Source organism: Lepidochelys kempii, chromosome 8, assembly GCF_965140285.1.
Source record: "Lepidochelys kempii isolate rLepKem1 chromosome 8, rLepKem1.hap1, whole genome shotgun sequence".
Lineage (NCBI taxonomy): Eukaryota > Metazoa > Chordata > Testudines > Cheloniidae > Lepidochelys > Lepidochelys kempii.
In genome coordinates, this window is record NC_136387.1 from 29,935,755 (window position 1) to 29,961,173 (window position 25,419).

The 25,419-nt window shown below is 39.1% G+C and overlaps 1 protein-coding gene across 2 annotated transcripts in view; it reads right to left on the reverse strand.

The window, feature by feature from the left end:
• Window positions 1–25,419, reverse strand: part of SLIT3 (slit guidance ligand 3) — an 801,478-nt gene that overhangs the window by 198,673 nt on the left and 577,386 nt on the right. For both annotated transcript variants that reach the window (XM_073355953.2, XM_073355954.1), the window contains 2 exons: window positions 19,742–19,813; window positions 1,122–1,265 (listed from right to left, as the gene is read on the reverse strand). In XM_073355953.2, the coding sequence (XP_073212054.1) occupies window positions 1,122–1,265; window positions 19,742–19,813 (216 nt within the window). The remainder of the gene's footprint in view (window positions 1–1,121; window positions 1,266–19,741; window positions 19,814–25,419) is intronic.

The window sequence follows — 25,419 nt, forward strand, 5'->3', positions numbered from 1 at the left end:
AACTTTTATAGCTTAACATTTTAAAAATATTGTTTCACTTAGTTTGTTGAATTTCATGAACATCTAGCATTTGCAACAGAGTCATATATACACACACAAACCAAAGCCAGTTATACATCACAGAAATATTTATTTTAATGTTTGCTTGGATTGGTGCACCAGGTGCTGGCCAAATATTTGTGGCAAATTATCTCCATGATCCCAGCCTCTTGAGCTTACTTGTTGCTAAAAACAACAATTGTACGTTTTCTTTTAGGTGAGCAAACATACACAAAATAAATTTACACAATGCAGTGCCTGTCTTGCAGTGTGGGCATGTGTGCGTACAGACACACGCAAAGTTTTGGTCCTTTTTTAAAATGCGTTTGCCAGTCAGACTCTGTGAGAGGAGTATTATTCTTTCTTTGGAAGTTCTCACAGCTTTATGATGAAAAATCTTACCCTGTAAAATATCAGGTTTGGTGTATCCTTATGTATCCAAGAAAAATAATGGGTTTCTGACCCCTCTCTTAGTCCTAATGCCTTAATATCGTCTCACACTAAGACGCAGAGAAAACATAATAGATCCATGGATTTTTTAAAAAATTAATATTTTACCTGGCCCAAATGAACAACAACTTACAGTGATACACATTTACCCCACATGCCTGGAATGTCAATTAAAATATAGCTTCAGCTCTTATGAACTATGCAGCAGGGCTCAACATCCAGTAGGGATAAATAACAAATACATAGGCTCACAGAAAAACATTATGCAAATATTTTAAAATATATGAAGTCTGCTGTGCATATAACCTACATAAAGTCAAATGCACATGCCCAGTATCCTCCCTATTTAAAACCACTGAATGTCCCTGAATGAAATAATTATATTCATTAATAAATTTATGATATTTATAAGACCCCTGGAAAAGAGGCAGAACCTTGTAGAATTTGGCAGTGCTGAATTATTCTATACTTTTCTTTCATGTTTTTCTTTTATTTCTGACAAAAATGGGAAGCTACTGGCCTTGGGTTTCTTCAATACTGTCTTAATGCCAGATGCAAAGGCAGTGCAAAGATAGGGAACATCTTTGGAGAAAAGGGAAGAGCTGTCAGTTGTAGCATGTCTGGGTACTCACAGAGTCTGGATTGATTGGAGAGGTGCAAAGAGCCCCTTGCTGATGGTCTGCAGTTTGTTGTCATAAAGAGATAGCAGGTTGAGATTATGCAGATCTTGAAACGTGTTTACCCTGAGGCAGTTGATCTTATTGGCATTGAGAAGCCTGAAAGCAGAGGAAAGGTTTATAATTCACTAATATTGTAATTACCAGATAAAGAGAGACTGAACTTTGGGGTTAACCTAAAAAAAATGAAACCACTCAAACCAAATCATTCCACATTAAAGGTCCTTGGTCTGCCTGTTACCTTAAAAGCAAAAACCCTACAGTCACCATTAGAGCTATCAATCTGAGGGACATATCAATCTGAGCCACACAGAGATGGCTATAATAGAGTTAGATAAGCAAAAAAAAAAAAAAAGTCCTGAAAATATAATTTTTTGCACATAATTTGTACAAGATAATTCCAGACAAACATTGCATAGGGGTCATAGAGACAGTTTTCTCCTTAATAATCCTTACATAATTTACACAAAGAGATGGTCAAACAGTTGCCTTCCCCCACGTAGTGGCTATTGTATGGAAGTCCACTGTAAGAGGCAGACAGGGCACCTCTTTTAACCCACAGTCAGCAGGTGTTTGAACCCTGCTCGAAGCTGCTGAAGTTCTGACCACCTCATTGCGGTAGTTGTGGCTAGTTAGTTCTATCAGAGAGTGACAGCGAGTCTCCTGAGGGACAGGAAACTAGAGCAGTAGGTTCTGGAACAAAAATCTAGGGAGAGCCAGGCTCCCTTGATAGTTATGCGTGATACAGGTTGAGTTACTAATAAAGTCAAAACCCAGGAATGGGGTGAGTTTGAACACTTCACTCAGGGCACGCTGACATGAGGGACACAGACTGGCAGTTCACCATACATAATTGCATACAAACTATTATTTTAGGAGAATATTCCATTTAGCTTCCATAGATCCTGAGCTATTTACTGCTGGCTTGCGATGACATGCAAAGATAGACCCTTTACATTTAGTGTAGTCCATAGATATCACAAGCAACATGGTTTCTATGATGACAATAAAGAAATAAGAAACAACAAAGTCAATCACACTCCTTTATTACCTTGTACATCCCATCAATTTATGTTCTGTCTATGGGCTGTAAACTCCACGGGACTATCTATATGTGTGTACTGTACAGTGCCAAGCATATAATCATTGCCAAACAAATACATTAGTAGCATAATAAATAAATGTAGTGTGAACCTTATTTAAGTCTCATTGCTTCTAGTTTCACAGTTTATCCACCAACATTAACTAATTGGAATGATCATGCTGGGGCCAGGCTGTAGCTTTAAGCTACTGGCCACATTAGTGCAGAAGGGTGAGAGAGGCCATGTAGCAGTGGGAGTTTCAGGAAGAATTCTGACCAGCTCAGCCAGGATTTTTCCAGAGGCTTTGGGGAAGACACATCACAATGGGAGTTTCACAACCCTTATGAGATGCAGGTTCACTCATCCCTTTAAGAAAATAGTACAAACAAGCATAGTGCCTGCCTTCTCCACTTCAGTTATGTCAGTCTCCTGTGCAGGTGTGCAAGGGGAATAGTATAGAAGAAGGCATCTCAGTGCCTCTCCCACCTTCACATCTGCACAGAGGACCCATAATAATTCAAATGTAGTCCATTCATCCAGAAAAACAATACAGAATGGATAGCACCAAGGAAAGCTTCCCCCTACCACCCAGTCATGGTCACATCAACTCTGACATGTATAATCTTCATCAGTAATAGGGGAGTGCAGTCTTCATTGCCCATTCAGGCTCAACTTTCAAGTACTACCAACCTGAGCCATACTCAAGACTGTGGCCTACACATGTAAGACCTCACACCAATCTAGACCTCTTCTTTTCTGTGTTCTACTGTAGTTTCTGAAGTGGCTTATGTTTCTTCAGGACCTCTGAAGTGTCTTGACCTAAAGCTTTTCCCTAAAGTTGTTTACCTAAAGAATTCGACAGCATTTTTATTTTTTGAAGGGATGCCTATCTTTGTTGAAATGATTCAGTAAATCTGTCATCAAACCTATATGAAACTGACCTCTCCATTTAACTTCAGTGATTCACCAAAGTTATCCACAAAATCCTTAACTATCTTTGAGCTTTCTGAAACTGATAATGGATTTTCAACAGGCAACAACTTTCTAAAAAGGAAATCTTATTCTAGTTGGTAAGACTGAAACAGTAAGAGTGAAAGGCTGTTGCAATGGGATCTGAACCTGATCGCTGCTTCTGTGTGCTGCCACAATAATAGTAATAGGGTTGTGTTTGCGGGGATAAAGGTATCTTTGCTTCCTGAGCAAACTAGCATGAAATCTTAAATAACACTTGAGGGTGTCTTACACAGGAGTATTGTCTCCTGCATGAACTTGCACCTCTAGCCCTAAGGACACTAGGGCACATTCTGTCAGGTAGAAGTGCATGCCAGCTAGGGTAACATCTTGCTATCCTTTTCTCCAACAAAGCATGCCACACAGAGTTTTCTTAATGCTATTCTACCCTTCAACTACAAGAAGTCTTTCATACAAATTAAGGCCACCACTACTCTGTACTCCCCATTTTATTTGTGGGGTGCCCCAGATATTGCACTGAAGTGTTACAATAGTTGTGCTAGTAAATACTTAGTTGTAATACTTGGAAACAGAGGGTCCTTTTCTCAAGGATTTACAGTGTGCAGTTCTTTGACATAATAACGTGTCAGAATACAGTTTCCCTGCTTAACCAAGGGGGAAAATCAATATTAATTCACCTGGATTTTCTTCATGATGCTGTGCAGCAGGCTACTGGTCTATGATGGGATAAGGTCCAATAGAGGGCAATGAGGGATAAATGTGGGCAGCTCTTGCTTGAACAAACAGCTTACAGCATTTTACAGAACTGAAATCTTGGTCTCAAATAGGGGGCTTACAACAGCACCCTGCCCCCTGGGCAGCTTAAAATGCTGCAACTGGTGATTATGTGGCATGTAATCTAAAATCTTACTGACCCTAGCTGTACTACAGAGTAATTTTCATATTAGGACACTTGAATAATTCCTCCAGTGTATTAGGCATGCTGAAGCTTTGCTTCAACAGCAGGCATGCAGATCATCAGTTAATGACTTGTTCTTATGATTTTCACTGTGTCCAAGACAAAATAATCACCATGACCTCTGAGTTCTCATGCATTACGTGTCTCCCTTTCTCAAACTGATACAGGTCAACACATTATAGAAGGCAGCATAAAAAGGGGATAGGTGTTGCACTTATGAGCCCTTCAGCTATCACCTCTCTTCTTATCTACTATCCCCACTTACTATTTCCCTATTTTAATGTAACATTCACTAACCGCTGTGTTTCAAGAGGACTGTTCCATGATCATATTACAAACACGCTGTTGTACTGACCACAGTGCCCCAAACCATCCTCCACTGTCACTTGCTCAGAGCTGGATGATTTGTTTTGGACCCATACACTTGTACTGATGCACCAATGTTGGTCAAAGTGAAGTGCACCATCTGCAAACTGAAAAATGATGCAAGGTCAGCGCTGATGGCATTCCCTTGGCGCTGCTAAAATGCACTATTGGCCTTGTAGGGGAATCACTTCTGGCTGTCTTTTGCCTAGTGTGGAAAACTGGAACTGCTAACCGCCTGGAAGGACAGTATTGTGATCTCATGTTATAAGGGTAAAGGACTGTGCAGCGAATGTAAGAGCTACAGGACGATCACCTTGTTGTTCATGCTAGGGAAGATGTTTGCGCATGTTCTGCTTGCGTGCTTGGAGCCCCGGCTGCATCAGAAGCATCGCTCCCAACAGTCAGGGTTTACGAGAAACAGGTCCACATTAGATGCCATTTTGGCCCTCCGCTTGCTGTCAGAGATACATCGTGAGTTCAAGCAGCCCCTGCAGGTGGCGTATGTCGATCTTAAGGCTCTGTTCGATTCAGCTGACTGAGTCATGCTCTGGAAGGCCTTAAAGGGCATAAGTGTCCCAACCACTTGGTGATCTCTCTCTCTCTCAGACCTTGATTATGTGGATGACGTTGTTCTTCTAGTACAGAGCCCCGACAGGTTTTGCAACGCACTCCAGCAAATGAAGGAGTCAGCTAAGGTTGGTCTCCATGTTTCGTGGTCAAAGACAAAGCTGCAAAATCTAGGGATCAGGTCCACCCATGACCCCAATCTCTTTGACTAATGAAACTGTCAAAGTAGTCTCCAGCTTTTGCTATTTGGGTTCTATACTCACCAGTTCCTCACATGGGGGTTGTTTGCTGGATTGACATTGCAGCATCTGTCATGGGTGGTTTAAAATGAATATGGAATCAACATAATCTTGGCACAACCACAAAGTTCAGGATCTATTTCAGCTGTAGCCTCTCCGTACTGCTGTATGGTTGCGAAACAGGGACACTATGGCACTCAGACTGGGCAAAGCTGGAGGCTTTCCACACAAAATGCCAAAATTGTACATTGGGCATAAAGTGGAACAACTTCATTTGTAATGCAGATGTTTACGGTTGCTCTGATCTACAGATTACTGGGGCCACTCTCCACAGACAGCATTTTACGCTTTTTGGACATGTCGCAAGAATGCCACAAGACATTCCAGCAAATGCTGGTCTCCAGGTGGCTTGTAACATCCGGGATAAAATTCCACCAACCGAGGATGGAGGGAACCCAGAAGGAACCCAGTCTGTTCCGATGTTGGACTCTTGGACTGTCAAGCCCTTGCTACCACATAGGAAAGGACCAAATGGTGAACAATTGCTATGGCCAACCATTTAGCTAAGAGTTGAAGAAGAAAAAGCAGTATTGATGCCATATGAGATTACAGTGACACATGCAAATACCTTTCCTTTGGGCATGGAGGATAGATTTGACTTCACACCCAAACTGGGAGTTTTCTCCATTGTGTCTCCTTTTCTGATGTTCCTCCAGCTCTCTCTGGGTCTCTCCAACAACCCGCTAATATTTCCAGTAGCTGTTGCCAGTGATTTATGGTGCTGCTTTTGATATTCTTTTAACTACTATACAGAAATGTAACCCTGCATTATAATGCAATCTCTCTCTCATTTCCAGCCCCATTCTGGTTGCAGTCTACCTGATCACATCAACAGATCTCTGACTTCAGCTCTGGATTTGAGTATCTGAAGAGAGATTTTTTATTTGAAGCCAAAACGTTACTTAATCTTCATGCAGGGCCTGTGCAGGCCTGTGCACCACAGTTCGAATCAGAATCAGCTTCCAGAGTTCCTGCACTATGCAACCGAAGTAGCATTTTCTGATATTCTGCACTGCTAGCTCTGTTTCTAATGACTGAAATTCTCTCACATTAATGTGCGCAGATATAAACCAGGCCCTTCAGCTCACACTGTGTACTATGTCAACAACAGCAGACGAGGCAACGAACACGAGACACAGCAACTGGGAACACACTACCTTAGAGTAAGGTCTCCAACTTTGTGGAATAAAATAAACCACTTTCTGTGAACCACACCCTGACAGAGGAGTGATTGTTCAATAGAGTGTCCCCAACCCACCAATCCAGGAAAGAATTGAACAGAGAGGGGGATACAGCAGAACTTTACTAATCTACACCCAAGATTGAGAGATGCATTGAGTGGCTGAATTTTGCCAGTCAGTAACACAAGTAGAACTTTAGGAAAATGCAATACAAAATGTGTTTTGATATTTCTTGCCAGTGGTCATTTGGCTGCAATTCTTTATGAGAATTATTTATGGCATAGTTAGTAAAAGTAGCAGAGTGTACAATGATGAAATCTTAGTAATGAGTCCTCCTCACAGCATCTGCAATTAAATCTACACTCACAGATGGGGAAGCCCTACCTTTATTTTGTGAGGTGTGCACCTTAGCAAGACTGTTCAGCACGGATGCAATTCACCCCTTTATAGAGGGTCAGCACAGGGCCTATGCATCACTTTACCTTTGTAACACCTCAAAACAGGAGTGCTAAAAGGGATATCAATGCTATACAGCTCATCCTCTGCATAGGAGTGAAGATTGCACACACCAAGAATATTACAACATTGTGGTTGGAAAGTCTAGCCTTCAAAACTTAGGAAGTGCCAGAATCGAGGTTGCCTGTAGAACCCCTTCTGTGTATGCATTATGATACACTCTTTAATTACATGATCACTTCTTATTTTTTCTGAGATGGCTGAACCATTTTTGCTGAAGTTTATAATTATATATACATCATAATTCAGCCTGAGGTAGACACCCAGCATAGCAAACTGCAGCCCAAGCAACTTAAGTCATAGAATCATAGAATATCAGGGTTGGAAGGGACCCCTGAAGGTCATCTAGTCCAACCCCCTGCTCGAAGCAGGACCAATTCCCAGTTAAATCATCCCAGCCTGACCTTAAAAACCTCTAAGGAAGGAGATTCTACCACCTCCCTAGGTAATGCATTCCAGTGTTTCACCACCCTCTTAGTGAAAAAGTTTTTCCTAATATCCAATCTAAACCTCCCCCAAGTCTGGCAAAGTCGTGAGGAACTGAAAATGGGATTTTGTAACGGGAAGTGCCAGGAAACCTAAACTATAGCTCATGCCTAGGGCGGCTAAACAAGAAGCATGACAACAGGAATTTAAAGAGTGGTGCTCCTTCCACGCTACATATCCCTCACCTGAGGTCTAAAAACTATACACAACAATATTTATAATGTCATATTTATTTAAAAGGGAAAAAAGATATCCTTAATAGACGACTATTGTCTCATAGGGAACAGGCAACAAGTTCAAGAGCAGAGAAAGAGACTTACTGATCATATAGGTACTGTACATACAGAAATATCTCTAAACAAAATGGTTTTCAGAATTGTCCCAGAGGCATTTTAAAAGTAACTGTGTGTTAACTATAAAGTCAGCACTTAATTAAATAATAGCAAACAATAAGGAAGGGAGGAGTAAGAAAAACTCAAACACCCATTCTGAGAAAATCATGAACATTCCCAATATTAGAAACTAGAGTTTACAAAGTTTGACTCTTTCCTGGTAAATATTTGCCACTATTTGCAGTAATACAACCAGAAACAACACTGTGAGAGATACCACTGCTATGATAGGTACGACAGAAATACAAACCTAGAGAGACTGAGTCTATATATACATCCAAGATATATAGGCATACTTCCTACTTTATGGATCACAGAAAGTAATTTAAAAAGGGACTTGGTTATGTGAACTAGAGTGAGAACTCACATAACCATTTAGAACCGGGAGCTCAGTTAATACACAACATACTTCTGTGACCAGCAGTTGCTGTTCTGTAGAGGATATATAGTACCTAAGAAATATACCTCTAGTACCTGAAGCTACACAGCACAGACACAGAAAAAACTTAGAGGTAGAGAAGGTTGGAAATTTTTTGTCAAAACATTTCTGACAGAAAATGCCAATTTTTAAAATTCAAAACATTTAAAAAATGTGTAAATTTTGATGAAAATTCCCATCCCAAAATTTTTTTTAGGATAATTTTCATTTAGGAAAATACTGGATTTTTTTCAGATTTCTGCATTTAGTTTAGATTTTTTTCATTTTTTTATTGTTTTAATTATTGTAATTATTATTATTATTACTGCATTACTGTTGTAATAACCCAGTTGGACACTGATGGCAAACAGAAGGTAATTTGATCTAGTAAAGAAGATAAGTTGGTTGAATCAGTACTAGATCAGCAGCTGATCTTAATTTTTAAAAATAAGAAGATAAATTACAAATATTTCAGTGATTATATTATGCCATATTTAATAACATACATGAACCAAATGTGCATTGGCTAGGCAACAGTTCTGCAGAAAAGGACCTAGGGGTTACAGTGAACGAGAAGCTGGATATGAGTCAACAGTGTGCCCTTGTTGCCAAGAAGGCCAATGGCATTTTGGGATGTATAAGTAGGGGCATTGCCAGCAGATCGAGGGATGTGATCGTTCCCCTCTACTCCACATTGGTGAGGCCTCATCTGGAGTACTGTGTCCAGTTTTGCGCCCCACACTACAAGAAGGATGTGGAAAAATTGGAAAATGTCCAGCGGAGGGCAACAAAAATGATTAGGGGACTGGAACACATGACTTATGAAGAGAGGCTGAGGGAACTGGGATTGTTTAGTCTGCGGAAGAGAAGAATGAGGGGGGATTTGATAGCTGCTTTCAACTACCTGAAAGGGGGTTCCAAAGAGGATGGATCTAGACTGTTCTCAGTGGTAGCAGATGACAGAACAAGGAGTAATGGTCTTAAGTTGCAGTGAGGGAGGTTTAGGTTGGATATTAGGAAAAACTTTTTCACTAGGAGGGTGGTGAAACACTGGAATGCGTTACCTAGGGAGGTGGTGGAATCTCCTTCTTTAGAGGTTTTTAAGGTCAGGCTTGACAAAGCCCTGGCTGGGATGATTTAGTTGGGGATTGGTCCTGCTTTGAGCAGGGGGTTGGACTAGATGACCTCCTGAGGTGCCTTTCAACCCTGATATTCTATGATTCTATGAACCATGAAGAAGGCAGGTATGGAATAGACTACTCTTCAGGAAAGTTTCTTCCTATCCCCTTTTAGTTAGAAGTTGACTTATGGCCTGAAGGATGCAAGTTTAAATCCCTTCCAAAGCTCTTGATTATGCTTTACTCCTACTATAGCAACTTTGGATATTGTTTTACTCCATGAAAATGTCCTGTTTTATCTTGTTAAGATCCTGGCTTAAATCATTACTTCAAATGATTAATTATTGGACTCAAACATGTGCATTAGGTAAACCCACAAAATAAATACTGATTTCAATTCCTCTAACATATTATAGGTGAGAAAGCCAGCTATAACTCAACAAGCAGAAAAACTGATTCTGTTTAGACACTGCACCTTTTAAAAACTGTGCTCAAAAAATGACAAGAGTTTCATTCTGTTTAGAGTGTTTTTGAAAGAGGGAACAGATAGCAGTGTATTTTGCAACCGTATTTAAACACGGCCTTACCAATATTTCTCTTACAACAAATTATGGTGAAAGTAATTTCCATTAATTTTTTTCATTGTGTTATCAGCCTAATCGGATGTGATTTATACACAGGTTCCACATGTGGTACAGCATTCAAAGAGAAGTTAAAAATTCCAGAAGAAATAAAACCACATGCTACTTAGAGGGATGATGGATTATTAACTCAGCTCTCTCTTTTCATCCATTTGGACAAGTTAAAAAAGTGTGTGGAAAAGATCGCTCAGAAGTTTAAGATCCCATGTCTCCATAGTGTAAGGGAAAGAGGCTAATGACCTATGGTTTGCACTCTGTTGAAAGCCCTGAGCAGAACACAACTCTATTAAAATACTATGACTGTGTTACTAAGAGCGAATTTGTCCAGGCACGCTGTAATAATAATGTGTTTCAGCTAAGTCATTTGAAAGAAAGCGTACTGAGTTGGCACAGTAATGGTATCAGATGCTCACAAGTTCCAGCTACATAATTAAGATGGTCTTCCAACTGAATTATATACACAAGCACAGTGTCAAGTAATTAATATTTAAATAATATTTTGAACTTCCAAAACAAAATGATTGAAAATAATTGGTTTTTAAGAGTAAAGAGGGATGCTGATGAGGCTTTCACCCCAGTGGCATTTTTATTTTCTGCTCAGTGAAGACAAGTAATCAAACTATCAGCAAATAACTACATAACTCAAAGTCTGAAACAGCAGCCTAGCCTTAATGCACTCGGAAGACTGCGGGTTGCTCTCTGTTGCTAGTGGATGGATCAGAAATCATTCTAAGTACATTAATAAGCTGAGGGAAAATGAAGGGGAGAAAAGCTGCACGGAGCCACTGTGAAGCTATTTCTTCTTCCTTTTAGTTAGCTTTGTATTATGATAACGATGACAATAGAGCTAGAATTAAAACAGCCAATATTCTGTCACTTGACCAATGGGGCCCACTTGCCAGACTCCTTTGGGGAAAATGAGAACAGGATGGGAAAGAGCAGGCTTAAAAGACATTGGAGACTTGTAAGGAGATAGGTGACTGAAGTTATTTGCATGGATAACAGTAGAATTCAAATCGAATACACGTAACTTTTATTAAATACCTACATCAAAAGGCTTCACCTACATTCAAAGTCCCTGTGTGGGAGGTATGAAGGTATATCTACACTGCAAACCTGTGTCAGCTGACTCAGGTTCACAGAGCTTGGACTGTTGGGCTATTTAACTGCCGTGTAGATGTTCTGATGCAACCTGCAGTCTGATTTCGGGGACCCTCCCACCTCACAAGGTCCTACAGCCTAGGTTCCAGCCCAAACCCAGACATCTACATTGCAATTAAGCAGCCTGCAGCCGAAGTTAGCTGGCAAGGGTCAGCCATAGGTTTTTAACTACAGTGTAGTCATACCCTAAGAAGGGAGGCTGCATCAAGCAAGACACTGGGAATCAGGACTTGGGTTCTATTGACTCGCTTTATCATAGAGCAAACCACAACTATTTCTATTCACCTATATCTCAAGGGTGATGTTAGGCTTAATTAATGTTTGTAATGGTGTTGGATCCTCAACTAGCTGGTTACATCAGCATTAAAAGCCAGAAGTTAGCGTAGAGTGGTACCTAAGATTCCATACAGATAGCTGTGGCCACAAGGGTGTCTATATACAGTATTTTGACACCGTTACAATTTCTATCTAGGTGGAGCTTCCCAAATGCTGCTATGATTGATTTGAAATATGGCCACCAGCTGTTGGTATAAAAACTGTATCTTTTTTTCCTGAAAGTATTCTCCTCTTGAAAGGTATTCTAAATATTGATGTCCTGAGCTAAAAAGGTGTCTCCCTCTGAGAAAGATGGAATACATCTAATGCCATCTGTTTATCAGGCATCAAAGTATTAAAATATCAGTGTATTTCACTAAAGAGACTATTATTACAGATTAGTTGAGAAAGCATTGAGAAATTAAATGTCATTATTTCCAACAAAAACTAAGCACTGAAAGACCTACAATCTTTCCAGACTTAAGCCAGTATAATCCTCTGTAAAATGTGATAAAATGGTATGTAGTAAAATGGTGTGGAAAAGGCTAAGATTTGAAAAGAAATCCCCCCCCCCCAAATGTATCTTAATATGCATCACTATGATCCAGTTAGAAGAAAAAAAAGTGCTTGTCATTACCAGTAGCTGGCATAACTAGAGACACCAATAAAAGATATTACAAAACTGGGATAAGCATGCTATGGAAGATTAAGAAGGCTTCTAGCAGTCTGATATGAAGAGCACAAAGCTTGCTACCCGTCATCTGCCTCAATATATTTAGAAAACCACTGATATATATCTTTTTCTGTATTATGACTGGCCACCAACATTTCTGCCAGGATTCAGCTGACAATGCCAAGAGCTAATTCATTATCAGTTTTTCTCAACAGTTTAGAAAAGGAGGTGAAGACAAAGAATTTGTCCAGTGGAAATTAAAAAGGGAAACTCCAAAAGGTACAATTTAATTATTCATGTTGCAATTTAATCATGGTGCAGTCTAACATTTTGCCTTTGTCAGATTTTAAACGCTTCAATTTCACTTCTCCTCCAAAAGATGGCAGCTCAAGCTGAACAATGACTAACACTATACTGGGGTATTTGTGACTGTGAAGAAAGAGGGCAGTTGAATTACCAACACCTCTTGTCACAGTGCCTGGGCTTCTTGATAGGTTCTCCCATTTAGATACTGACCCTGTTCAGCTTATGAAAGCCAATGAGATCATAGCTGATGTATAGCCACATAACAGATCAGCTAAGTTTGTAATATTATCACAAGAGTAAACACAGAAAGATTGAAAGGAAAAAAAAAAACCCCACACTGCAAGTGGCCTGAAAATAATTTTAAAGCTTGACAGATCTATACAGAGACCCTTCTTCTCTACTCGGGACTAGACTCTGATCTGATTGTCGTCCTGTTCTTCCCAGGATTGCATTAAATAACAAGACAAAAGTGTCCCACGTGATTCTGCTAAGAATTGAAGATGGTCACTTGTTCCATAAGTAAAATGCTGTGATTGGTGCCATGGTAAGCAATCCTTTGCTTAGAAGTGACAGGGTACACACTAAAGCGAAATGTTCCACTGTTTGTAAGGTGCCCAGTAAGGCCCAAACTCACAAGGTGCTCAACGCCCTCAACTGCCAGTAAGGAACTGGATTCTGAGAGATGCTCAACGCCTTCTAGGACCACAGTTTCTCCAGGGTATAGGTTCCTCACAGAATTTAGTAAATGAAAGTCTGTTGACTTACAGGGCTTTCCAGAAGACAATTTAAATATGATATATAACAATCCAAATAAAGCACAAGAAAATCTGAAAAATTCTAGACCTATACAAACATTTTCTCAAAGACCATATTGCGTTCACCGAATCTGCTGTTTCTAATGTAACCATTTAACTTGAGATACAGAGCATCTTAATGGTACTTCACTATCCCCTGCAGTGCTTCCAAGCTGGTTTAATTTGTAGTGAGAACACAAGTGCATGGTCTGCATAGCTTTTTCAAAAGGAAACAAAAACATCCCCACTTTTTAGAGAGATTGCAATAAAGGCAGTGTGGAATACACATATTTCTATTTGGTTTGGATTCATAACCATTGAATTTTGCTTTGTTCTGGGTTTAACCCAAACCTCTCAATTCAAATCAAATCAAAATAAAGTAGAAATCATAAATAATTCTTTTAAAAATGTAAAATAATGACCCAGATTCACTCAGAAGTACAAGTGGGTTAAATCAAACCGTTTGGATGCATTCGCTCAGTCAGAAGTGTAATGAGTTGACAAACACCGAAAGGTGTGGGTGGGACTCTTTTACTGAGCATTTATTTATCATCAATACCATGGGATTACAGAATGTTTGGAAGACTGGACTGCAACTGCATCTGGTTGTGAAAATAAATTGATGCTTAGAAAGTGGAAAAGCTCTAGGGTCCAAGTTTTAAAAGACTGGGATGGCAGCTTGGCAGAAATTGGTTCATCCAGGCACCTTATTTATAAGACTAAATGTCTAAACTGAAGCATTTCATGGGATAGGAAGAATTTATCTGTTATCGGAAGGGAAACAGGTGTGCTGATGACAGGTACACATGAGGTGACTAGGGAGTGTTGGGGGGCAAGCAATGGTGTGCAATGAAGGATTTTGTTATGGAAAATTGTCTGTTTGTTCACAGGTTTTGTTATTTTTATATATGATTTTGTAGCACTGGTTAAAACTAATAAAGATATGTTACTTCAAAGATTATATTGGAGGTGCTGGACACAGGGGTGCAGAGCTTATTGCTTTCAAGTTTGCAGAGAGATTGTGAAAACTTTTCTGCCTTACATCACCCTGAGTGGGTTAGCACCTCTCTGCATTCTCTTTGAGTTTCAGATTCTACCTAACTCAAATCCAATGGCTAAACATCGAGAATCTGGTGGAAACTCGGTGCGATAATTGAATTCCATGTGGCATCCGCCTAGAATTATAAATCAACTCACAGGCTAAAACTGGCACATAACTTCACCCAACCCTCTCTGGAGCTTCTCTAAGTGGTCTGAACGACTTGGTGGTACAAAACTGGGCTGGAGATGTTGTGATAACAACATCCCTTGTGGAAGTACTGGAAATCTCATTACCAGCCAAAACCCACAACACAGAAGCAGAGGAAAATGAAAAGCAATGAGCGTTAACTAAACAAAAGTTTGACTGGCTTTTAGAGGGAAAAGGCTTGGGAAGAGTGTTCATTTGCACCAGTTTTCAAATGTCAGTGCAATTTCTCACTCTGTATAATTGTATTTTGAATAGACAAGGAAAGTTACTAGTTAACACCACACTTCACTAAAATTAGTGACTTGGATCTAAGGTTTTGGCTTGAGCCCATCTCTAATTCTGGAACACCTTTAAAATGCATTCTATCTGTTTATACTTCAGTGTACACACATTAGTATGTTTATAGCTCACTCCCCACTTCAATGCACACATTTAACTCTGATGCTAACTGAAATCACAGACATCTATAACATGAGAAGAGAACCCTAAGCTTCTTGTGGATTGTTATGGAGGTGAAGCTACAACAAACCCATCATTTTCCAGGTACAAGCTCTTCAGCACACTGGCGTATAGAAAGAGTAAGTACAGGGCTAGATACAAAAGAACAGAAACGACTCTGGGAAACTTTTCTTCTGCATAATTGTCCAATTGACCTTAGCAAGCTCAACCTCTCAAGATTTAAGATCAACACGTCACAGCACCAGTATGACCAGTGACAGTGTAAGGCAAATTTCCTTAAGGAACAAGGTTTATTGAAAACTGATACATGTTAGACACTTGATAAACCAGATTACATTCCCTACTTAGGTACCTAATCTCTTTAAACAGAAAATGTTATGATATCCTTTTGGCTCCAGGGACGAAGATACCTCAAAGCATGTGGTGTTTGACAGCAATAAAAATGGTCTGAAATGATTGTTTTAATATGGCTGCAAAAAGAGCACTGTTCAGATATGAAAAGGATGGTTAGACTCTGTGTGAATTATCCACAATTCATTGGCATGAGCCATTTGAATCGTAGCTCTGTTTCGCTGCAGGATGGTGTTGCAGATTTAGCCATGAGGGGGTAAGCAGAGTAGTCATCAAGCTTATTTGTCAAACTGCTGCAGAGAAAGAACCAGCCGTGTGGTGTTAAGTTTTACCTACTGCACTGTGATTGGCATGTTATTTGGGAAACTCAGGAATTCTTGAAAGGTCTTGTCCATGTCCCAAGAAAATTGAAAGACAGATGACTAAGTTGCTTTTATTCCAGCCTCCAGACAGACCAAGATTAGTTTAAAGCCTCCTGGAAAGGTAGTAAAACTGACTGTGGCTAATGTTTACATGAAAACATCCATCTCCAACTGAAGCACTTTTCATTTCTGTAATATTCATATACATGTCAGACAAGCAATGCTAATAAAGCAAATGCTGTTCTACAGCTGTGTTCTCCTTCTATGTGGCAACAAGATAAAGTCACTAATAAATTCACTAAGTCACTAATAAATTCACACTCCAGTTCTCCGTCCTGGAAAATAGTACACCTCACTACAGGAAACTAAAACCCTGAGAGGCACTTGATACAGCCCAATAAGCTGAGTAGAAAGAACATGATCATCACTTCCATGAACAACCATCCAGAATCTTTACCATTTGGGCTACCAGAAGCTCAGAACATGACTAGTTTGAGCTTGATACAGTCCAAGAAGAGAGGTCCCACTTGCTCATTAGGATGCTAGAATCCGTGTTGCAACTGGATTCCATGGATATTGCTGGTTACACTTGTGTATAATAAGATGATCTGGGAAAGCAGCATTTTAATTGAAATCCAATTATAGGGTTATTTATTATTATACGTTAGGTCAGCCAATTAGTAAGTTAATCATGGCACAGACTTAAGAAATTACATTTATCCCCAAATTTTAAATTAATCCAGGAGGGTAATAAAGTTAAATTTAAAAAGAAAAGATAGATACCGTCTAACTATGCCTTACTGCCTATAGTATATATGCCTCGCCCACCTCTGTGTTGTCTAAATGAAATGACAGAATTCTAACCACCATTCCAAGTGGTCTAAAAGTAAACTAAAATTATCATCTTTCCCACATTCAAGGGACTAATAGGATTGTTGAAGATATTATGGGTCAGATTCTACCATCCACACTCAAGCTGAGCAGCACCTTGCTGTGAAAGTAGGCCACTGACTTTAGTAGAACTACTTGCAGAATTAAGATACTATTCTACCTAATTAAGAGAGGCAGCATGTGGCCCTACTTTATTATTCTATATACAAAACACAAGGTTAGAAAAGTTTTTGTGGGGCTTAAAAGAATAGTGTAATTGAGAGCAAACAACTGAGTAGCATCTGCTGTGCAATTTAAGAGATTTTCCTCCTAAACCAAAACCTGAAAGCTTTGAGAAGGACCCATGCTCACCCTCCCTTGCTAATAGCATGCACTGCTTTACAATGTACCGATACATTTTTAAAAATGGTCCCGTTCAAGCTTAGAAAATTACATTGGCTACCAATGTATTCTAATCAGAGCATTTTTATCAGTGTGTCTCCAGACTAATAAGAAGAAATTCAATCTAGAGCTCACTGAATGCTAAATTAGATCTAATCAGAGGGCAGTTTTCCAACTGTTCAACAGCAGGTCTAAAACCAATCCATGCCATTTATGTTTTAGGCATCCATTAAAATACAACAAGCAAATCTGTAATAGCTTCTTCAAAGCCACGGTCAGAAAAATGTTCAGACATTTGTTTGCATTTAAGCATGATCATTCAACTTTATCTTTGCCAACAGCTACTTTACAATCCAAATACCTTCAAAAAGTCATTTAAAAGCCCCCAAAGTAACATTATCCATGAATGCCCTAACTCGGACAATCTTTTAAAATTTATCCACTTAGATCTTCTCATCTTGATGCGGCTCAAATGGTTTAACAACAGTATCTTTGAACTATTTCCCATTACATGGATTTTGCCACTTTAACAAAAAAGTGTCACTTTAGCTAATCTCAATAGTAGTGTTACAATATTTGGTTTTAAAGAAGTAACATAAAATACTGTGTTACATACACAGAAGGACTATTATATAAACATAAGTGCAGTAAATAAACCTATCTTTATGTTTCATTCAAAGGTTCTACAGCCACATTTTTACAGGACACTTAGCCATATGTTAAGTGACTTTTTTTTTTTACTGAGAAGGAACCCATCTGTAACTTGTCCAGCTTTGAATCCAATGACATAGTGTCCTTTTAAACTCACAGCTGTAAAAGGCACCGTGTGAACCGATTTTGACCAAGCTGAATTCTTCATATACTTTGCTCCAACATAACAAAACAAAACAAAAAAACCACCCATAACTAGATGGATTATTTGAATTAAAGGCTCTTTTTCCTTGAAGTTCCTTCACTGCACTGTATGCTGCTGTTAGAGAACTACAATAACTAATGTGCCTCTTGTATCAATTGGTACTGCACCCAAGTTTCAGAGTACTTCAGGATCTACTGCTCTCATGCATAACGAAACAAAAAAGCCTGCATATTTATTCCATACCTAGTGCACATGCTGGAACCAAAAGTAATTTAAGATACAGAGGGGCTTGCTGTGAATGGTGCAGGCTGACAGGAAAGGAGTGTGCAAAGGGCAACAGGAGGTAACTGCATGCCTGAAGGAGAGGAACAGTTTGCAGAATTCTCTCCTGAAGACTTATAATAAATCCACCTTGTGTGCCCTCTCTCATCTTGTCTCTTTCCAGAGAAAAGTGATCCAGATTTGCAACTGAAAAACCTATTGACTAAATTACACCTGAAGTGAGAAGAGAGTGTGAATTATCACTTATAGCAAAATTACAAATATTTTAACTCATTTTAGCTTTTTTTCTGTACCAAAAAGTTTATAATCCAAATCTCTCTCTGTCTTTGTACAGCCTCTAGTAATGGAGTGATGACACAGCTTGCGGCCTCTGAGTAATACAGTATTATAAATAATAATAGTTATTATTTGGATTTCCAACTCACTGTATGTTGAGACAGACTCAGAGACTTATAAATAAGATGTTTTTGACTAATTTTGTTGTATTCCACCTAGAAATATTGTTGTATTCCACCTTGATTTCCCTATTTTCTATTGCATTCTCTATACGTGTTTTATGGGATGCTAACCTATATGGATCAACATCATCTATTTCTTTGTCTAAGCACATCTTCAGGGATTCTAACCCGAGCTCCGGGAATACAGTTTAAATCAATTTAACTTTTGCCCCCTCTACTGGCTGGCTGAAATGGTGGCCGATTTCTCTCTCCCAAAACAGGTTCAAGGTGCTAAATTTTGTTCCCACAAAGTGAAAAAGGCTTGGGATTTTAATTCTGTCCCATCTCTATTTTTCCCCAGTGGGTTAATGAAAAATGAATATATTTATAGTCTAGAGTAGATTTTTCCTCAGATCATGACACTGTTTTAGTGCAAACCAAATCTGCATCTCTTAAACTACTTGACTATGTAAATATACTAAGGCACAGGACTGAGACCATTTGTATTCAAATGGAGCCACAATCAATGTAATAAAAATAATAAAGATATGGAACTAGACACTGCAGGTAATTGCAATATCCTTAAATATTACTATTTTCCTTACAAGCACAGGCTATCTGCAACATGATTGTCAGTGAGGATCTACACATTCACCCATATATGTCATGGATGAATGGAAAATATGAAAAGTAGTATAAAAATGATCAACTGGCATCATCTTACTGGCATTTGGTGGTGACTTTCAGATCTTGAGTTTCTTCATAAATTCACCAAGAAGATACTTCCCCTCTTAGATTTAATGTGTTCTTCCTCTTCCTCCCGCAAACTTAATCTACTGTATCAGCTGCCTGCTACAGTTACTGAGCTGTAAAAATCACACTCACCTTTTTTCTTTTTCTCCTCTTCACCCCATTGCTATCCTAGTCAGTGAAGTGTCTCAATGAATTTTCAGTGCATAAGGTGATGGGCCAACAAGGGATTTTCTGAAGTTAAAACTAGAAGCTGAAAAAACTAAAAATCTGGTTAGGCTGAATAACAGTAAAAGAAGAGCTCATACTCACAGCAACTGCAGAGAGACAAGCCCATCGAAAAGGCCTTTGGGAATCTCAGTGATCTTATTTCCATAGAGCACTCTGAAAGATACGGGGAAACAAAAGAATAGTAAGTAACAGTCCAGCCTACTATCCTCTCATCCCTCTGTGAATTATCATTTTTATTGATCTCATGCACCATGACCACGATCTGTAGCCATTTAATTTAACTACTGATCTCATTTTCTTTTCAGGAGGGCACATGGTATTCAATGAGTTGTTATGATTCAGACTTTGTCTGGTGCTGAAAAGCATTTTTAATGCAGAAACTGGACATTCTCCAAAAACTGTATTTCACTATTTTTCAGCCTGACTTTTTTCCTTTCTCCCTGTATGAAATGTTTTAACCATCGAGACCCTCTGTTCACGATGCAAAAAGTATAGAATTCAGCATGGTGATGTTGCACTGTTAATTCCTAACAATCTGGACATACGAACCAGGGATGTGTACATGTTAAAGGACCCTGTCTGGATGACATCTGAACGTCTTATGACAGCTGAATTGTGTATAGAATGTCACACAAGCAGCATTTCAGGAGGTATTCTGCCCCCACCAGTTGCAATCTCAGCCTGACCCAGTAAGTGCAATGGAGCCCAAGAGGAGAAAATAAGGATATATGAATATTTCACAACAACAAAAATGATTAAATTATGAAACTGAGAAGCAATTTGGGCGCATAGATGGGAGTTACTTTGTACAAACTGGTTCACTGCAAAGTGCCAGGTGCACTAATACTGCAGTAATATCAGAAAAGTTCCAAAGGGTTTCCCTCAACCCAAGCCAAACATACAGCTGTGGAAAGCAGTGAAAATCTCCACCACAGATCAATGGCCATTGTGATAGCATTGCCCTTCCTGCTAATTACCCTCATCTTTGAGGCTATATTACACCATTCTCAACCTCAACACCTGACACATCTGTTACTTGGGTTGCTATCCAAAGGAACCTTGGAATAATGTGTCTGAAGTAATTTGTCACTGGTGTTTATTTAAAAGAAGCAAAGTTGTGAAATTCAATGCTCTCTTCAATTTGAAATCTTTGAAACTATTAGATGTTGTCTATTTTTAGAAATTGTTTAAAAAACTTTTATAATAAAACAAAACTTTAGATTTGTAGAAGCCATAAGAAGAAAACAAACATTTCCTAGTGTAATGGGGCCTGCACGTGTGTGGCACATTAACATTTGAACAAATAACTGACTAAACAAAAGTCAGTATGATAGCTCAGGCACCCATTTGTAATTCATATTAAATGTTCAATGCTACACTGAGCCAAATTAACTAATGTCATTGTCTGCCCACCATGTCACAGTGGAAGTCAAACCTTCCTATGCAGCAGCGGAGAAACGCAAGGGAAGCACATGACATTGCATCTTATTTTCCTACATCCCACATTTCCATTTATTGTTTCTAATTGAGAGCCTGGGAACATTTATGCAGAAGCTGCTTTGATTATGTTTGAGACAGGCAAGTGTTCAGATGCCCACGTCTGCCTGGCTGTTGTCAGGTCTACACTCCAAAGATATTTTGCCTTTGATACACTGTCAATGGCACGCCTGAAAGTACTGCTGCTAGCAGTTACTTATGGGAGATGCATCTCCATACCGGCCAATCTCACACCCCATTACCATATCCCCAACCTTTCATCTTCCTGCCTCTCCGGTACAAATGCACACACACAGCAGTGTTTCTGGAATACCAGAATTTAAGTCAGAAAAACACACCAGAAAGTACCCAGGAAGACCCAGCTGATCATTTCAATGATTCCACATACTCTCAAAGATGTCTTTAGCAACAAGGGGCCTATTTTTGGAGGTTTAGCTACAGAAATAAAAGCTGTAAAATGCATGTGCATTTGCTTCCCTAGCTTGAACATTGGTCATTTCTACTTTTAATGCATGCAGTTTTCAAGGTATGTGTGCAAATTTGGTACATAAATGTATATATTATTGCATCCCTCAACGTCTGAAAATCACACGTCTGAAAAGCAAACGTCTGAAAATTTTGCATTAAAATTACAGTCATACCAAGTAAAATACACAATAAAACAAAGTAAACAAAGGAAGTGGCTCTATCTGACAATTAGTGAATCAACAAAGACACTTCTACCTTTATTTTTTTCCCTCTGAGTCTCATTAATGCTTCATTTGCTTCACAGGCTATTTGGAAGAATAAAAGGATGGCTTTGTAGGGATTTATATACTTGTTGTTTAGTGCCAGGTAAAGGAAGAGATTTACAGATACCATCTCCCCTTGCGGTAGGAGGAGGAGCAAGAAGATTTCTGGCTGAACTACATCTGCAGTACTCTGATCTTCATGCTGTTGATTTGAAATTTAAAAATGAGTGAAAGAGTTAAAAGGGACCGCAAGACTGCTTCCTCTCTTCCCTGCTGCTCCCTTCCCTCTCTTCCAACTATACATACCCACAGCGGTGGTCTCTGTTCAAGACAGATACCAATCTGGATGTAGATGAGAGCCATGAAAACAAACACACAATCCTATGTACAAGAGCGTCCAGTGCATAAGTTGTATTCCGCTCATCCCTGGTACTTCTGACAAGCCTGTTTCTTCTAATGCCAGAATAATTAATACTGAAGAATCATTTACTATCTACTTGAGTCAAGCAAAGTTTTCACAATACTACAGGTTGCTTCCTAATGTTAGCGAGTTGTCTGGCATACGTATAGTTGATGCATCTGAGGGCTCTATTCTTAATAGCATGTAGAGCCGTCAGCCTGCCAGTTCACAGCTAAATGCTTTCAGGGTGGCTGCGACCCACATTCTGCAATTCTGCAAAGCATCGGGCAGATTGGGTGGATTTTAGCTAGCAGCAATTTCCAGACTGTCGTCAACCTTCCAAACATTGATAAGAACAGTGCATGAAAAACCCAAACTGCCCGCTGCAATGCAAACATTAGAGCAGAAGCCTGGGAGAATCGCCTTGTTAAACTGATGAAGAGATTTTTCACTAAAACAATAAAATAAAAGTCCCACAGTTATATTCAGCTGTTCATGGACATTGAAAGTGCTCTAGAAACAGGCCAATTTATTTAACTGATCTAACTAATTACTTGGATTCAGAGAACTGAAAAAAGGAGTATTTTTTTACATATTCTTTTCCCTTTATTATATGTAGCAAATGATGCATTACAGAAAGTGAACCTTGTTGTTCCTTCACTATTCCAAATAAAGTAGCTTGTCTTGTTAGATCTTCATAGCAAGAAACACAACAAGCAAACAAAAACCCTAATTAAAGAGATCAGAAATGCCTTCAAATGTACCATGCTTGTCTGGTTCATATTGTTTGGTCACACACTTTTATGCTCTTATATTAAAGGTGTCTGCCAAGAGATGCCATTAAACTTGAAGAAAAGTTTAGCAGAACACGCTATTTTAGAGGTTAATTTGACTCAAATAAACTGGTGCCAAAATAACACAGTTGCTGACACTCTGATTAAATATTGATAGATTAGATAAAATAATTAGACAGAAATAATGAAAATTCTCCCCACAGGATGGAGTCTCAGCTTCTGGACTAATCATATGATGTAAGTGGTGGAAGCACCAGTTCATACCTACCATTAGAATATACTGAACACTAGAAAATATTAAACATTAAACAATCCTGCACTGGCAGGATCTTGGACCTGGAGGACACTAATGGCTTTACTACAATCTCTAGACATTATGAACCCCTTTAACAATCACAAGATTAAGGAATTTGGGATTACATGATCAGCATAATATATTATAGGCCTTCCATAATCATCAAGGTTTAGTTGTCTGCTTTTCAAGTACCTGAAAAAATGGGTGCGTATTTCCCTCTATTCTCTGACACTTCTGCATGCATTCCCACAAGCCTTAGTTGCAACTTGCTCAGTTGAGTCAGAGTCCCAGAACATAAAGCTTTTCTCCTGAAAGTTGACCCAGAACTTGCTGGGTATAAAAGCCCACTGTTGAATCCTTTAGTCTGTACCATATGTTTTCCAGCTAATAGTTCCTTTATTTTGGCTTGGTTATAACATTCTTAGTGAAGTGTCAAATCAAGACTCTGGGCAATGGCTTCTTCAGCCCTCAAAAGCCTTTTAACTACCTTTCAGACTGTGAAAATGATTCTTCTTATGAAGAATTACGTTTCCAAAATTATGAGGACAATGGCATAGGTTCAACAGGAATAAGAGCTCTCAAAACAGCAGCAAGGACTGTGGGTAATAGCAGCATTACATTTCTGATATTTTAGGAAAATGTACACTTTTTTTTTGTACGGCATTTCATATTTCTGCATAACAATTAGGCCAAACAAATCAAGGTAAAAATACTGGCTGCAATTTGTTACTCTAAAATAGATTCAACATTTATTTAAATAGATAGCGTTTTAGCCCAGAATGACACGAGATAAATCATCATACAACATGTGATGATGTAAAATATGAATGACATGCCAAACACTAAAACTAGTCTGTATGCCAGCTGATCTAAACTGATCAATCACTTGTGAGCCTAATTCAGATGGGGAAGGATTTCTCATTTTACACAGTTCTGAAATCTACTCTTTCACAAGTGAAGGGTTTAGGCTGCTTTGCTGCATCACACAAAATGTCTCCAGACTGTCTGGATAAGGTCTTCAGAACTCGAACAGCCGAATTAAAAGTGCAGAAAGTCTACTGGCTCCCAGAATCCTCCTGTACCTTTGGTACTATGTACAATAAGCAGACACTAATCCCTCATCCAATCCCCTCTCTGATAATTAAGCCAAATGTTTCACTGGATGAACCAAAAAATAATTTACTTCAGAAAGTCCATGTGACAGCTGAAACAGTAGAAACAGGAAAGTGTTCTCAACTTATCCACAATTTCCAGCCTTGTGTATGAAACTTGTATTTTATTAACAGTTATCTAATAAAGGCAAAATAATACTCTAGTTATACAGGTTATAAATCTAATATATTACTAACCTAGAGGTTTTCAAATGTTTGCTTAACATTGAGACAGTGGAGCCCCTTCCAATCAATCAATTATGCTTCCAAGTCTTCCCTACAACAACATTATCTGGCCTCTCTCTCACACACAAAAAGTAATATTAGGATAGTATTATGGAGGCAAGAGAACAAGAAGTCTTCTGACATGAGCCTGCAGGAATGTGTTTGTTTTTGGTGAGCCTTTTTTTTAAAGTGCAGCTGGTGATCAAATAAGTTTCTGGAAACTCCAAGGGAACTCTGAACTCTACTACAACTATTGTAGCAGAAAGCTTCATAGCTTGAAGACTGACAGGAGGATTCACCACTGTAAAAAAAACAACTCCGTAAACTACCAGAAGCATGGACAATCAGTGACCGACAGACCATAGGCTGAGAGCAATTTTATGTGGCAGAACAAAGTGCCATGGGGAAGAATGGAGACGCTTCAGGGTAAAGTCAATGCTCTTTAACAAACTAGATTTATTCTCCCTGATTCTGGGCTCCAATAACTAACTCTAAATGGAGTTGAGGCAGGGGTCAGAGCTCCCCTTTTCCATGTATTCCCTAGATTTTCTTTCAAGAAGAAAAACATCCTTACTGCGAAGACTGATTCCAGACATGGCTGGAGAGCAAACTTCTGCTGAACACATGGGTTAGGAGAAACCAGCTACTTAATTTCCTTTTTACAGG